Raw genomic sequence first — 18,254 nt, 5'->3', positions numbered from 1 at the left:
TTTATCAATCTCTTTTTTTCTAGTGCCATTACATCTAATTCTACAATGTCAAGGCCTGAATAATATTAGAGATATCATTAACAGCGCTGAAATTTTCTTCAATCCACATTGTCATTATCACCATTAAAACCAAAGATATAATTTTTCAAATTCAAGCCAAATTCATTTAACTTCAAATTCAATAATAAAAATAACTGCTCCTTCGGATTCTGATCATTTCAAGAATATAGTGACATCTGTTTGAACATTGTACATTAAGAATATATCTTCTAGTTCCACTTAAAGTCTATTCATCAAAAGAACCTTTTTCCATTAAATTTTTTTTAAGTCTTAAGCATTTTTTTTAACTCAAAAGACAAACAAAAGAGTTAGTAGAACAGAACAACTTTTTCCAGATGACATTGGTGGTCAGGTTACTTTACTGCTGCTGCAATGCACTGTTTTATTTGTTTCTAAAAGTAAACATTTATTCTTATTTGTTGTCAAAAAATGCCAAATTATTTGTATTTTAAAAATAATTTTTTGAAACATTTTTTCCTCATTTGGGTAGAAAACAATAAAGGACATCAGTAAATTTTAGCTCTTATTATGAAGGTTTTAGTGACAACTTTACTTGAAAAACTTTATGATGACAGAAAAATAGTCACTTTATTATGACAACTTTACTTGGAAAAATCTTTATTATGACAGAAAAATCTTCACTTTATTATGACAACTTTACTTGAAAATAACTTTATTATGACAGAAAATGCTCAAAAGTTAATTTTTCTCTCTTTTGATATTCTAAATGTAAAATAATTCTGCTTGAAAATGGTTCAGGTGATGATAAAGTTAGAAAGGACCCATTACTGGTGTAAGTGATGCTAACCAATTTTTTAAGCCTTTGCTTAATTCTTATTGAATTGTAAGTTGGTAATTGGCTGTCCCAGTTTATTCCAGTTTTTTAATCCAAATTTTCATATATTTGCATTTTCTAAAGGTAATTTTATTTATACCATTTGTTATTGTATTTGTTTAGTTGAAATAAACTTAGTGAGGTTTTAGTTTATTTGCTTCTTTTTTTTTTTTTTGTTAGATTTTTAGACTTTTAGAATATTTGTTGTGGTGTCTACTAGGGAGTATGAGTTTTTCATTTTTTATTGATGATTTTGATATACCATTATGACTCTAATAAGTTGCTTTACTAGAGTATTCTTATTATTATTATTATTATTTTATATTATCTCTATTTTTAGTTTTTTTTTCTTACTTCACTTGGGTTTGACAGCTTTGCCTGGTTTTTTTATGCAAATATTTGCACTTTTTTAAGTTTCTGGTTGGTAGTTAAGTTAGCTATGTATGTCCAAGTAAAACAAGTATAATATTTAATTATAATAATTTAATATTTCATTAAAGTTTAAAATGTTTTAGATGTTACTTTTACCAACAGAATGTGAATCAGGAAATACCATGTTAACACCAACTTTACTATACTTTTTATGCACAAGACTTCCAACGTGTTACATTCGAATGGATAACAAGTTTAATGATATTAACAAGGTTTTATATATATATATATTTTTTTGGTTTTGTATTTTTGAAATTTTTTGGATTTTTATTGTATTCTTTTGATTTTGAAAAATAATTTTTACTTTTAAGTATTAAATTAAGGCATTATTTAATGTTAAGGAATTATTTGTGCTTTTCAAGTTCTATGAATTAAAAAATATATATAATTGTATTTCACACACGCACACACACAAACACTAACGCACACACACCACACACGCAGAGTTAAATCCTGGTAACTCAAACATTACTTAATTACTTAACTTTTGTTATCTCTTTTTAAATTACTTTACTTTTTATACTTTTTTTTACTTAAAAATCAAAACCAATAAATTAATGCAAATGAAACATTTTTCAAATTACCACAAAAATGCAAACCTAAAATCTTCTTTTTTTTTTATGTTTTTTTTGTTTTATAATGCTTTTTATACAAATTTATTTGTTTTACTTTCATTTATCTTTTTAATGTACATACATCTTTTCGTGTATATATTTCATATATGTATAAGCATATATACAAACATATGTATATATTATTATAAATATATAAATATATATTTATATATTATATATATAAACATACATATAAGTTTTCTGCTTAGATATTACCATGTCCCATCTCACTCTGTTTTCCCCTACACACACACACACACACACACACACACACACACACACACACACACACACACACACACACACAAACACACACATATATATATATATATATATATATATATATATATATATATATATATATATATATATAAATTAGTAGAAAATTACTTAACAAAAATTCATTCTCATTTTGTTTCACTGTGTTTTATCAATAAATACTCACCAGAAATGAATGATCAAATTAATAAAACTTCAATTTATACCAAAAATTAAATTACAGGAAGTCGCAAATGTCTTAACTACTGTAAATTTTCACACATGTGTGGAATTTGCTGACACTATTATGAAAAGAATTATTTTGAAATGACTGCTTTTTTATAAAGATATTTTTTAAAAAGGGGGCATAATTTAACTATTATTTGAGCTCATTTATTTTTATAGATTTTTTAGGAGAAATTTATTTTTGTGCCTGCATTTAGAAATTAATTTTCATTTTTTGTTTAATAAACATTCTTGGTTTGCATGTGTAATTATTACAAATTTTTCTTGTCGGCATAGTATACATTTTTTGGAAATATTGTTATATGCAGGCACTGTTTTAAGGATGGACCAATTCAGTATAAAATCATCAATATTTTTATCTTTTAATCCCCATATATATTTTGACAGCATGGTGTCTTTTGAATACTTTTTATTTTTAAAAGATTGCTTATAATTGGCAAAACATTTTTTCCATTCACCCTCTGTTATACCAGTATATTGTTTATCGGGTACATTCTTAGAGGAAATAATACATTTATATACCACATTTTTTGATAAATAACTTCCACTCATTAGACAATTGTTTTTTTGTTTACAATTACAATTTTCTGTAGTTTTTTCATTCAGGATTTCTTTTTTGTTTAACAAACCATTATTGTGACCTTTTATAATTCTTTCCATATTTTTTGTACAACTGTAGCTAACTTTTATCTCACTTTTTAAGGGAATCAATAACCTAAAAGGAAGTTTGTTTTGAAAATTTGGTTTATGGTCTTTTAGTGTTGGTCTTTGTAGGTTATAGGTTATTGGTTCCCTCAAAAAGTGAGATTGAACATGTAAGCAAAATTAAATGAGTCAAAATTAATAATATTCTTAGAAATAAATTAAATTTGCAACAATGGAAAAATACCACTGATGTTATAAATTAATTCTCCATAATCGAAAATAAAAATGACTGTACATTTATTCAATTTGATATTAATGATTTTTACCCTTTAATAACTGCAGTTATTTTAGATAAAACAATTGAATTTGCAAAAAACCACACAGTTATTCCTGAAGAAACAATCCATATAATAAAACAGAAATACCTTACTTTATTTTGATAAGGAAACTTGAAAAAAGAAAAACATACATGACTGCTTTGATGTAACAATGGGTAGTTATGATGGAGCAGAGATCTGTGAATTTGTTGGACTATACATTTTAGGTTTATTAAGTAAAATAATCAACATAAATGATATAGGCCTTTATTGCGATGATGGTTTAATAGTAATGCATAAAAATTCTGGTCCATAGCTCAATAAAATTAGAAAAGATATAAAAAAATTTTAAAATATTGGCTTTCAAATCGAAATAAACATAAATTAAAAATTATAAACTTTCTTGATGTCACATGTAACCTCTCTGAAAGTTCATATAAGCCTTTCAAAAAACCAAACGAGAAATTATTGTATATTAATATTAACTCAAATCATCCACCCCAAATTCTAAAACAAATCCCAATTTCAATCAATAACAGGCTAAACCAAAACTCCTTTTATGAAAATGTATTCAATTCCTCTAAATGAATATTTGAAGATGCCCTTAAAAAAAAGTGGTTTTAAAAATTTTGAACTAAAACTTGACACTGAAAAAAAGAATACAAAAAAGCGAAATAGAGCTAGAAATGTAATTTGGTTCAACCCCCCATATAGCAAAAATGTTTCCACTAACATAGGAAAAGTGTTTTTAAAATTGGTTGTTAAGCATTTCCCGCCCTCTAATAAATTACATAAAATTTTTAAAATAAAATTTGTAAAAAGAATGAAAATAAAAACAATTTATTAAAAAAAATAAAAATAAAAACATTGTTTATATTATTAAAAACATTCAGAATGTTTATAAAAACATTCTGATCAATTAAGTTTTGTGGTTTTTAAAAAAAAACAAATAATTTGTAATTAATTTAATGGTTTTAACTTTCTGACAATATGGAAATGTTGGACGAAAGTCAAAAGTAATTAAAAGTGGCGTATTTGTTGGCAAAAGAATCATTTTTTACCTTCCATACTCCCAAATGCAACAATTTATAGAACTATATATATATATGTTTGTATATATATATATATATATATATAGTGTGTATATATATATATATATATATATATATATATATATATATATATATACATGCACACATATATATATACACACATATATATACACACACACATATATATATATATATATATATATATATATACACACACACATATATATATATATACACACACACACATATATATATATATATATATGTATATATATATATATATATATATATATATATATATATATATATATATATATATATATATATATATATATATATATATATATATATATATATATATATATATATATATATAGAAAATTTAATGTGAAGGTTTTTTTTATATCTGTATTTTACAATTATTACTTCAAATTGTGTTTTTTGAGTTTCAGAAATATTTTTTTGTCAAATGATTTGTGAATATGTAAATATTTAACAAGTTTCTTGGATTTTGAAAACATCATTAATGTTAAATATTTATGTTTTGTTTGCATGTAATTTTATGTTTTTAGTTTTTAGTTAAATACTAATGTTTAATTCAATTACTCAAAAATGTTTTAATTACTAAAAAAATAATTAGGCTTTTTACTAGTGATAACATTTATCTAAAAATGCTAAATACAAAAAACTTCAAATTGAGGACGATTTTTAGATCTCACAAAACATTGGTAGTTATAATAATGGATTGCACAAGTGTTGCGCAACATTTTTTTCTACTAATTATTATTGTTACTTAGTGAGGTTTACACAATTTAATTATTAATCATTAAAAGATAATTGCATAAAATTTTGTTAATTTACAACTATTTGTAGATATCCCACAAAAGGTTTATTAAAATATTGATAAATATGCAATTAATAATATTACTGAAATGCTATTTTTTTGTTTATTTCAAAAGTATATTCAAAAAAATCAATTGATTTCTTTGAGTAATATGCCCCTTTGAAGCTTTTTTGATGCTTTTCCACAATTTGAGCAAGTTGTTCTATCTCTACTGAATCAAAACATTTGACTTTGATGTCTCCAATAAGCTTTAGACCTTCCTCTGCAATATCGTTTCAGCAATGTGTAAGTGTCTGTATGTAATATATCAAACAGACTGTTCTGTTTCAATGTAAAAAAGTAGTTTTTTGCTTTACTTTTTTTTCTTGTCTTTTGCTTTTAGGAATATATTTGAGTGTCTCATATTCTTTTACCAAACAGGTAATCTAATCAGCACAGTCTTTCCTGTTTCAGGTTTTCCAAGGAAAAATCAACATTACAATAACTTAAACAAGAAGAACATCTACTTTTTTTAGCTGCAATACTTTTGTTTATAGTAATAGCTGAAATATGTGTTGAAACTAATAAACGTTTTTTTTTGCTGATCTGAGTACTGTCTCTTCTGCTTTAATAGATACATTATCTCCCAAACTTTTACAAGGCTTACCAACTTTCTTTGGTATGGAAGCCATTTCAGTGGTTTAATACAATACTGAAGCTTGTAGTATAAATTATGCTAGTAACTATATGTTTATATACTTTGCAACATCAAAAGGATATAAAATAAGGTTCATTAAAAACTTTGTAAATTAAACTTATTAACGATGCAACAACATTTTTGAGAACTATTGTTGCCGCAAGAAAATTAAGAACTTAAGGTTTAATGACTTCCTTAAATGAAATTTCACAATATTAAATTATTATTGTGAAAAAGCCTTGTATCAAACATAATCTTGATACTTTTATTCCATTATAAATTTAATATTGTGAAATTGCATTTAAGGACGTCTTAAGTTCTCAATTCTCTTGAGGCAAGTAAATAGATTTAATAATATTATTAAATAAATTTAAGGAAGTCATTAAATATTAAGTTCTTAATTCTTTTGAGGCAATAATAGTTCTCAAAAACATGCCGCAACACTAATATTATTAAATTTATTTTTTAATATTATTAAAATTTAATATTATTAAATTTATTTAATAATATTAAATCTATTTACCAAGATTATGTTTGAAAATAATTGGAGTAAGAGTAACTTAACTGAAACATGTTATGAAACATCTGTGGTGTTTTGAAACAAGATTTTTGTGAGATAAGTATAATTAATCGTAAATTAATACATTTTTGTAGAATTATTCCTTAATGAATAACAAATAAATTGTGAGCCCCACTAAAATACAATAACAGTTAGTGGGTAAAAATGTTGTACAATCCATTACTTGAACTTCCATTGTTTTGTGGGAAATCTAAAAATAGTTTTAAAAGTAATTCGAAATTTTTGGCATTTATTATTTTTTGATCAACTTTCATCACTTGTAAATACCACTTTTCATCACTTGTAAATATTTTTTAGCATATTTTAAATTCAGTTTAAATTATTTTTTTTTTAGATATTCACTGTAAATATAAATTTCTTCATAAGTTTCATTTTATTTTGAGTAGTCTTAATCTGGATTTTGGTTAATGCAATTAAAAAAAAATTTTAATTATGGAGATAGTAATATGTGTAATACTTTTTCAGATGCCAAGAAAAAACAAACGAGTGGCAAATCGGTTAAAGCCTGATACTCATACAATAAAAGCCGCTGTGATGGCTGTTGAATCTGGGAGCTTATCACTACTATCAAACATAGTAGATGCTTAACAAGCACTTTGTTAAGCATCTAATATGCATTATTGACTTAATGTTAGAAGAACAAAGAACTTGCATATCAATATGTAATTAAAAATGACATTAAAATACCAAAAAACTGGAAAAAGTGTGAAACAGCTGGAACTGAATGGGTTATATTTATTTTTAAATTGTTCAAAATTATCTATTCATATGTCAGAAGCTACCATCCTCAGTTAAACAACTAGTTTTAATCGCACAAGTGTAGATACTTTCTTCAAAAACCTTGACAGTGTGCAGAAACGCCCTAAGTTTTCTGCTGATTGCATTTATGATATTGATGATGGGTTGTATAAATGCCCTTCAAAATTCTATTCCATTGTTTTTAATATTTCCTCATGTCCACTTTTGTAGCCATATGCTTAAAGGTGTACCAACAGGTACCAGATGTGATGCTAATCCCAGTGGATGGATACAGAAATTATTTTGAAATGGTTTGATCATTTTGTGGAGTATGGATATCCTAGCAAGAATCCTCGATTACTTTTAATAATGGACAACTACAAAAGTCATATATTGATTGAATGGATAAGATGGATAAAGCTAAAGAAAGTAATGTTGTGCTCTTGATATTGCCGCCACATTGCAGCCACAAACTCCAACCACTTGACAGGTCAGTATATGGGCAATTAAAGAAGTTTTACATTTCAGTGTGTGACTCATAGTTAATGGCACATCCAATTACTCCTATGATGATATAGGACATTTCTGAAAATTTAGGATTAGCTTATGCAAAAGCCTTTACTTTCCAAAACATTTAAAATTGTTTTAAAGCAACTGGCATTTTCCCATATGATCCATATGTTTTTAGTGATGTAGGTTTTATAAGTTCTTATGTATCTAATTGGCCAATTCCAGCAAATGTCTCTACCTTATCAGCCAGTTTGTCCAGCAGTATTTTTCAACTGGTCTCAAAAACGTTTTTTGTCAGTCTTACTAATGTATCCAATTAGACAGACCCTGTTTTATCATTTAAGTAATTGGCAAACACAAACAATCTCCACATCACTATCAATTGTATCTGAAGTTATTAATGGCAAGAAACAGCAAACCAAAACTTCTGCCTACCATTGGACAGCAGAAGAAATATATTTCCAAAAGCAGGTGAGAGGTTGGCAAAGAGAAAAAGTGCAAAAAGAAAATGTGCTAGATCTCTGGTAATCACCAACAAGAAATGAATTAGTTGAAAGTTTATCAGAATGTAAAAGAAAAAAGAAGATAAAGATAAGAAAAAAGCAAAATAATTACCCTTGAGACATCAAGATAATTTTGACTCAATTTAAAAATCAAGCCACCTTTAACTTAACTTTCAGTTAAACAAGATACAATTTAAAAGTTGTTTTGCAGAATAAATCTGTAGTTCATTTTATCTATATCTCTGGAATGAATTTCTTGCATAACTTTTATGACTCTTTTAGCACAAATATTGGATCTCTGAATTCCTTGTATTCTGCTGGGCTCCTGTGACCAAAATCTTTTTAAGGTCTTCATGGCTGAATTTGAACTTATTGCTTGTTCTAAATTTTTAAAATCATGTTCTGAGTATTGCATGTCAGAAAACCATATATCAGACCAAGTTGATGCAATGAAGTGGCAAATCCAATCATTTATTTTCAATAAATTTGTAATGTAATTCTGGCGATTTTGGCACTCCTTCATTAAGAGTTTCATTCATAATATGTTTCAAAATTGTGTCCAATGCATGATGCTGACAACTAATAAATTGAAATGGTTCAAGATTTTTCTTTCAAATTCTCTTTGCAGTTGATTTACAACTCCATTTCTACTCCCAGTATTCACACTTGTAGTATCAGATATTATAATTTTAATACTACTTCATAGTTAAAATTTATATAAATTTATGTAAATACTAATAGCTTTCCCATCATCTAGTTTTAAATGGCTAGTTTCACCTCCTTTTCTGCATTTTTTAAAACCAAGACTTGATACTCCTTCTCTGACATTCTTTAACTGTCAAAATGCAACATCCAATTCTCTTTTTTAAAATACTTATCATGTGCTTTTCCATTTTTTGAGCTGCTGATATTGTAACTCTATAAACCCCAGATTTAGATGGGGCTTGTATATTGACACCACATTCAGATAAATTTTTGCAAATTTCTGCTGATTTCTTAATACTTAGTTTTGACTTCTTAACTAAGTTAACAGCCACAGTAGTGTTCTTATATTTTCTCTTGACTTTTTTGTCTGGAGGAATATAATTAGAATCTTGTTCATCATTTTGTTCATTGCTTTCTTCATTTTTGTCACTGACCTCTACTGTATCTGTTTCAGGTATGCTAGGTCTCTTCCTGCCAGACTTAGGTGGATGTACTTTAATAGTTTTTGATGTACAATAACCAACTTGACCATTAGTATCCACTTGTAAAAAATAAAATGCTTTGTCTTCATTGCTAAGCCAGTTACCATTTACTTTAGTTATATCAAATAAATAATCCCACTTTTCTTCAAGACATTGTTTAGATTTTTTAACTGAATGATATTTGTTAATGAGAATTTCCACTTTTTTTGTTATAGACCTTTCATTTATTTTTGGTAAATTAAGCTTTAACCATAAATCAGATAATTCTGTGCCAACTCTTTTACATCTCGAATAAACTGACTTCTCTAAATTTGATAAGCAAATAAACTGACCATAACAGAATAAACTTTTGGCATTTTATTCAAATTATCAAGTGGCTCAAAAACTATGGGTATGTGAGATCTTGTTGATTTTGATTTCTCAAAGTGGACTAGATTTTGAGACCTTTTGTTATTTTCATGTTTTTCAGCTATCTGCAAGGTTATTCTTGACATTTTTAAAATATAAAGTATATGTTAATTATAATTGTAAGTTGCATATGAAGCTTAAAATTAAACATTTTTTTAAATAGATATTATTTACTTGTACATAATGTATTTAATTAATTTATATATAATTAATAATAATTTTATGGTTATAATTAAGTAAACAAATTGTTTAATAAAGGAGTTATAAATATAGATTTTAAATTTCAAATAACTTTTTTTAAGGATGCAGAAAATGAAAAATTTTCATGGAATCTTTTATACGAGAGCAACCAGCACGGCCTTAGTTTGAACAGGTGTAAAAGCCATTCCTTAAATAGTCTAGTTTATTTGAATTCAGGTTTTGTTTAATTTATTTGCATTTTACTAATATATTTTTACTTTTTTAGATTTAAGAGTAAACTAATGAACTATAAAAGCGCAACTATTACCATCTTGAAATTTGTGTCAGGTGTTGTATTAATTTTGGCACTTGATGAACCTTGGAGGTAAACGTTTGAATCATCTTCCTTTGATTAACTTTGTAAATATTAAAATAAATAATACTTCAAATATATAATAAATCATACAATAATAGATCAATAATATTTCAATACATTTTTGTTTCTCGTTTAAAAAATTTGTTTAGAGATGGGCCTGATAAATATGGTGGTCCATACTGCCAGCTAATTGAAGTGTCTCCTAATTTAAAAGTTCTTGAAAGTAGGAAAACACTATATAATATTTTAAAGTGAATAAAAATATTACTTTATAATAATAATTTAAAATTTATGATATTTTTTTATTGATTTACTTTTAGCAAACTCATCTATGGTTTATTTAAAAGAAAATAGTCGTAGTATATCAACAGGTTTACATATTGGATGTGATACTAATTCAAAAGTTAAAATTGATAAAGACCTTCAATGTGCTGAACTTAATTATAGGAATTCAGTTAATGAAGTACTAACACGTGTTGAGGTTACTTGTTTTATTTACCTTTTTTTTTAAATTACTTTTGAAATGCTCTAGTATTTGTATTTTTTTGTTTCTTTTTTTAATTTGCCTTAATATATTTTTGAAATCATTTTTATTGTTAAAATTTTAAAAATTAAATTTAAAAACTAAAAATTAAAAACTAGAATGACTTAATAGCTATTTTATTCAAAGTTATAAAAAAAATTATAAAATGTATAAAATTCAAAGTTATAATGTATATTATTATTACATTCTGTTTGTTATTCCATTGATTTATACAAAAGTGAAATATAAAAGAAAAAGACAATGTGTCCGCAAACTCTTTCTCCAGTAAAACAGAATGAGCTCAATATTTTTAGAGGTACTACTGCTTTTTAGATTAGAGTAGTTTATAAATGTAAGTTAATTAAACGTTGATGATTAGAAAAGAGCAAGTCAATGATCACAATCAAGTATTTGTTTTGCCTAAATTATTTAAGTTTTCTTCTGAATAAACAGCATCAAAATTACTAAAATACAAATAATTGAGCCTAGATGTAAAAAACTTCAATAGCTCCAGCAATAGATGAAAATCCAGCATAATCTAGACTAAAAAGAGACCATATTCGGTGCTCCTATGTATATTGGAACAAACCAATTTACATATCCTCCTATTAAAACTGACATAGCTAGAAAAAATATCATTACATTTTAGTACTCCTAATACTTATGCTGTCCTAATACTCTTTTTTGTTCTAAGAATTCTATTCTAACTAACATACTAAAAGCAGTTTCTATCATATCTGAAAAAACTTAAAAAAATTTTTATGTAAAGCTCCTATATCTTTGTGATTAGCTGAAAATATTTGACTTGTAAAAACTTTCCCTTTAAAATAGCATAGATCAAAGTGTTGTTGTCAGCTAAGGTTTATGTTTTGAGTTATAGGATGAAGTTCCATAAAAAATAAATTGTAGCCTTCTAATTATAATTAAGGTTGTTTGGCTTTCAATTTATTAATATTTTTTTTACACACAGTAGCTAGGACGGATGTAGGGTTAGTGACTTTAACTAACCACTTTGGTTTACTTATATAACTTTTTATTAATTGTATTAGGATTGAATTATTATAACATTAAAAAGATCTTTTTTATAAAAAAGATATTTTTTTATTTTTTTTTATTTTGTTGATTTCCAAATGTTTTTTATATAGACTTGGGGATGTGGAGGAGTAAAGGCCAAACGCAACCAAGAAGACCTTAAAAAATGGGAACTAAACGAAATAGAAAAACGTAAAAAGGTAAAAAAACTTTTCATTAAAACAAAAATATTAAGACTTTTTTGTTGATTAGATGGAGTCTTTTATGCTCTTCAAATTTTTCTTTTTACAAACAACTTGTTTTTCTTTTTTTTATCACTATTTTTTTTTTCTATTTTGTCTATTAAGGTTGTTTTTTTCTTGATTATCATGATTTGTTTATCATGATTTGTTGTTATCTATCTTGTTGTCATAATTTGTTTTTCTGGTTTTAAAAAAGTGTATAATAAAAAATAAAATTTTAAAATTACTTTTTTTTCATAGAAAGTAAATAAGTAATACTTTGTCGTAACATAAGTTTTGTCAATAATTGTGCAGCTTGTTTGTTTTTTTATATATTGTTCAGTGCATTTTATGTTTTTATTTTGTGTAGTATTTTTTATAAAGTATACTATTTTGAGGAGATTAACTTTAAATTTTGTAACTAAATCAGGTCTATTGGTTGTGATTTCATATTTGCCAAGGTTTTTCACAAATTCTTTCCATTCAGGATTTACTTTCATAGTGAAAAACAAGTCAGATCTCCCATTTACTAATCTGTTAGCAAAGTTCATGCATATTTCTTTGATCACTTGAGTATATTACTCATATAGAAGTATATTACTCATATAGAGTATATTACTCATATAGAAATATAGTTTTTTGTGAAATCATGTTTTCACAATCTGTAATGTTCTCAACATGATGTAAATTATTCACTCTGATCAATAAATATTTCTGATTCTGATAATACCAATTTAGATATTTAATTTTAATTTTCGGGTATTTAACAACTACACATTCCTGAAACAATCTTCTGCAAACGCAATTATCCAATTCATCTTTTTTTCATTTTATCAATTTTATTACACATTCCTTAAATGGGCATCCTTCTCTCGTTTATTTTACTTTAAGTCCCATTACTTCTTTCATTAACATTAATTCCTTAATAAATCCATTGACTCTTCTCATTTCTGAATCCCACTGGGCTAGCAATGCTGAATCCCACTGGGCTAACAATGCTGAATCTAAGTCATTATGAAATTTCTATGACAAAGTGTCTCCTCTCCTTCGTGTACCTAAATTTGCATAAATTGAGATTGTTCATCATTAGCTCTATGTTTCCTGAATTGTGATATTGTCCATGTGCTCTCAGAACTGATTTACACACCTTTCTTCACAACTTCACACTTCTTTTTCTATTTGTTTTTTTCATCTCAGCTAATTCGCAGTCGTCTAATCTTTCCTAACTTTGGCTTGATTTTTCTGGAATGATAATTTTCTATGTAAGTTTATCTAATCATCATCAAAACCATTCTTAACTTTGGTTTTTTTGGGATATCAATGCAATTCAGCTAGTTCAGTTTAAAATTTGCATGCCTTAGTGTCAACCCTCTTTTTTGCCAGCCAAAACTAGCAACTGATAATTCATATATAGTCTGTTATGATTGAACTACTGATTGAGTTATATCTTTTAAAAATATGATAACTTTATTGTCCATCGTTATTAAAAAAAGATCCTATATCAATTTGAGCATTTTTTTATTTTGGTAAACTTATTAAAATAAATTAATTTAATCTTTTTAAAAACAATAAAAATGACTAAATTAAAATAAATCAAAAATTTTGTTTTAATTTTCTTAATCCTCAAAATAAATGAATAAATAACTCAAAAAATTTGACTTAATAGCATAGACAGTCAAAAAACGTACAATAATGCTAAGTAATATATAAAGTTAATATAATAATTTGCTATATTAAAAATTGTAAAGATGACATTATAAAGATGAAGTCAAACCAGAGAAATAAATTAATTATGTTTGTATTGATGTAAGGTAAACAATTTTTTCTACGGCTTGAACTAAAAACATTACAGAATCATTAACCAAACAGAGTTGAGTTGCTAATGCAAGTAGGAGTCATTAACCAAACAGTTGTTCAGTTGAGTTGCTAATATAATTAAATTTTTATTTAGACTAAATAATAATATTAGCAATAAATACTAATTTAAATAAAACAAATAGAAGAAGAAATTGATAAATTTGAGAACATAAATTAATCTGCTAACAAATTTTATTGGTTTTTAGTAATGTTTTGATCAATATATATGTATCTGTTTGTTGAATTTAATTAAGATGGGAGCGTATAAACTTTTTGTTTTATATATTTTTTGATATTATTATATATTTACAATATTTCGCTGACCTATAGCGGTCAGCATCATCAGGTGTAAACCGGTAGGTTGGTAAGTGCTGACCGCTATAGGTCAGCAAAATATTGTAAATATATAATAACATCAAAATATATTTAAAACAAAAAGTTTATACGCTGCCATTTTAATTAAATTCAACAAATATGAAAATATCGTATAACAAGAATATAAGATGTACCTGTTTGCATTTTCCCATACTAAGTTTGAAGTTGAAAAAAAAATTTGTTTGATTTTCATCAGAAGTCATGTATGAAGATTTGCTTTGTAGAAGCATTATTTATAAGTAGTGTGGTAGTTTATTCATTATAGAAGATTGTCATTTTGCATGATGAAATAAAAGTAAAATAAGTTAGTAGTATTTATAAAATACTCATTTTCTTTAAAGATAGACTAAAGATAGATCTGTGAGATACATTATCAATATAAAATGAACTAGGCCATTTTTTTATTTCTTTGGTTACTGAAAACTTCTTTATAGTGCATTGAGAAAAATCTTTTTTTATTGCATTGAGCAATGCACTGATCAATGGCATGCTTAAATTCTGATGAAATTGAATACTTTAAAAAAGATGTTCTCTGGTATTCTTCATAGTTTTTGCTGCAGCTACAATGGTTTTATGAGATGTTTATTTTTTATTTTGCATTTTATTGTTGCATTTTAATGTACAATGGTCACAATTAGCATCTTTTTCATCAGCTCTACTTTTACATTAAGTATAGAAGAGAGATCAGATTTGAGATCAGCTGCTTGTTTTAAGCAATCAAAAACTTTATTTCAAAGTGGTTACCACTTTGAAATAAGCTACATACCTTATTTCAAAGTGGTAACATTTTAACTTGAATAACGGTACTGTTTCTATTGTCAGGGGCTTCAGTACAAAGGAAACACCACAATTTCTATATAAATTATTGAGGGTTATTCATAATTGTTCTTAATTGGCATTATTTTTATATTTTTATTTCTTGAATCAACAAATCTTCTTCAAGCTTTCAAAATTATTGAATCCTTTTCTAATTGCACTGTTAAAGTTATCTTTAAATGACACCACCCTCTTTCATTTCCAATAACTTCTGGGGTACCTAAGTCTCCATCCTTAGTCCTGTTTTGTTCCTCGTCTATATTAATCAATTTCCTGATAATCTTACCTCTAAAGTGGCTCTATTTGCTGATGACTGTATACTCCAGTATTTGTTGATGAACTTCAGTCTTGACAAAAAGTCATCATTTTTTGATTGCTAAAAATGAGTCTCTTTCCCAACCTTACGATGATGAAAGTTTTTATCATCGTATGGTTGCTTCTCTTCTTATTTTTTAAAGTACTACAGTGGTCACTGTTTAAGCCAGGTATAATCACTTTTTCCACTAAAACTCGATCTTGCATGTCTTGTCATTTAGATAAGTTGCATCTTTTTACTGTAAATATTTCTGTACCTGTTCCGTGCTCAAAAAAGTTTTTTTCATCTCGTTTTTTGCACAATTATTGGTGCTTTAGAATTCCCTCCCCTCTTCATAACCAAAGTAACCCTAATAACACTATAAAATTTTATGTAAAATTTCCATATAGTTTGAATCTTAGTATCGATATAATTCTATTTTAAGCTATAGTTAAATAAATTTGTTCAAATCATATAACATTCTTTCCTTGAAAATTCTATCCAATGTTTTCAGTCTTTTTTTTTTTCTAATTGAAACTGCTAAAAACTCTATTTTTATTTATCTCTGTACATACTCTCTATTAATGCATTTGTATTAAATATTCATGTTTAAAATTTGAAAATTTTAGATATTAAAAACACAAAAAGTAAGCTTGACAAAAAATACACACACTGGCCCTCAACAAATTCAAGACCAATAAAAATGTCAACAAAAACTGTTTGCAGATCCTTTTATACTTTTTTTGTAGATCACAATTCTGTTGAAATTAAAATCTTAGCTGCTCGTCCATGATTTATAACTAACTTTTAATTTAGTCATTAATTCAAAATATATTTTTTCATCTGGCATATGGTAATAGAGAAAACTGTAAGTTCTAAAGTTGTTATTATTTATTAATTACTTCAGCTATCTGCAATACTTTTGAAAGTTATCATAAATCTACAATACGCAATAAAACCACACTTTTGCATACTATAAATCCAATTGGAGCAATTGCTAGATGAATTAGAATCAAAAGAAGTAAAAAAAAAATTTTATCGATATTTTCATAATTAATGTTAAAAAAAATGGGGTTCAAACAAATAAAATCAAAATAAAATAAAACAGAAAATAAAAGTGTTATAAATGTCTCAAACTAAATTCCACAACAGCTTTAATCAATCGCTCCCCATATGACACATCAGTGATTATATTAATTTGATATAGCTGAAACCTAATAAAATATATATTAAACATATATCAAATGTTTTTTATTAAACAGGTGAAAATACATTGATAACAGAAAATTATTTAAAGCATGTTGTAGCATTTTCTCATATTGCCATATGTTCGCAAACCTGCACATCTATTGTTCAAAGATTTCAAATAAATATCTAAATTGCAGTTTACATCGCATATATTTTCTTCCTCTTGTGTAATTAACCCTCGGGAGTGATCGTAATTTAACATAGCAATATGGACAAGGATTTGTTGAAGTGGCTGTCTGCAGACCATTAACAACCAAAATTAATTTAAAATCAGCTACAAAAACAAAAGGAATCCTATATAACTTAATTAGTTTAAACAGCAGTTTCATGTTTTCATAAGATTCTTTGATTTTAGGTACTATACAAAGCATTAATAATCTGTGAAAACTTGTTAACTTTTCTTTTTTGCTAGCTGTACCCCCTTCAAAATACAAGGATCTTTTTTTTTTAGGAAAGCTCAGTTCTTCCAAGTTTTTTAACTCTTCAGTTTCATCCTCGGTTAATTCACGATTTTGGGTGATAACTTTCTGGTAAAATTGTTGCACTAATTTTTAGAAAACCCTGGCCTCCGTCAGCCATTACCTAAATTAAGTAAATTTACTTCTGAAAATTATATTGCAAATTAAAAATTAAATTTTAATGTAAATATAAAATACAATGATACCTTAATGTATACTTTTTCATTAATCTCTTTAGTTATCATCATGACATCCACAATATCTTGTGAATCTGTCCAACAAATTGTTCTCTTTGCTTTTTCTTTAGATTCACCCTCTACATCAAACATATCTTGTGTAATCTGATATAAACTTTTCAAAGATTTAGATTTTTCTGATGCCTGTTCTCTGTGATAAGCAGGAACAGCCTTTTTACCTATATTGGATCTAATAAAATTAGTAAATTTCTCCATCACATTTGAAGATACTCCAGTATTTACCTGAAAGTTATTCAAGCATTCGCTTAAAAAGTTGACTTTTTTAGCTATATCAGGTTTTAAAACGATTTGTGATTTGTATCTTCCTTTTGAATAAAGCTCTAAGCATATTATTTTTTTTACTTGAATCTATTTGATTATCTGCCTTAGTTTTAAGTAATGAATTTATCAACTGGTCTTTTTCTTTTTCTAGTAAGGTTTTATTTTTTAAAAATTCAATATTTTCTGCTGATTTAGTTAGCTTGCAATAATGGGACAGTCCCTTCTGTCCCATTATTGTTCAATTTCTGATTTGCAATACGAACAAATGATTATTGAATTTGAACCTTTATTACCTATAAATTTTGAATAAAAATATCACTCTTTTCTTTTATTATTATATGTAAATATAAATGTAAAAGCTTATAATATTTACCTGAACAAGATTTTAAAGAAATCTTCCTGATTCCGGTAGCAGCCAGTAAGCCACTGTCTTCAGTAATGTTAAAAGTC

At 26.1% G+C, this 18,254-nt stretch overlaps 1 protein-coding gene across 2 annotated transcripts in view; it reads left to right on the top strand.

Moving 5' to 3' along the window:
- LOC100202453 (uncharacterized) overlaps nucleotides 1–18,254 on the top strand; it is a 52,472-nt gene that overhangs the window by 22,916 nt on the left and 11,302 nt on the right. For both annotated transcript variants that reach the window (XM_065805341.1, XM_065805340.1), the window contains 6 exons: nucleotides 1,411–1,539; nucleotides 10,208–10,278; nucleotides 10,372–10,470; nucleotides 10,611–10,684; nucleotides 10,782–10,942; nucleotides 12,130–12,216. In XM_065805341.1, the coding sequence (XP_065661413.1) occupies nucleotides 1,411–1,539; nucleotides 10,208–10,278; nucleotides 10,372–10,470; nucleotides 10,611–10,684; nucleotides 10,782–10,942; nucleotides 12,130–12,216 (621 nt within the window). The remainder of the gene's footprint in view (nucleotides 1–1,410; nucleotides 1,540–10,207; nucleotides 10,279–10,371; nucleotides 10,471–10,610; nucleotides 10,685–10,781; nucleotides 10,943–12,129; nucleotides 12,217–18,254) is intronic.

This window comes from Hydra vulgaris, chromosome 09 (genome assembly GCF_038396675.1).
Source record: "Hydra vulgaris chromosome 09, alternate assembly HydraT2T_AEP".
NCBI classification, from domain to species: domain Eukaryota; kingdom Metazoa; phylum Cnidaria; class Hydrozoa; order Anthoathecata; family Hydridae; genus Hydra; species Hydra vulgaris.
This window is presented reverse-complemented; position numbering and strand designations above follow the sequence as displayed.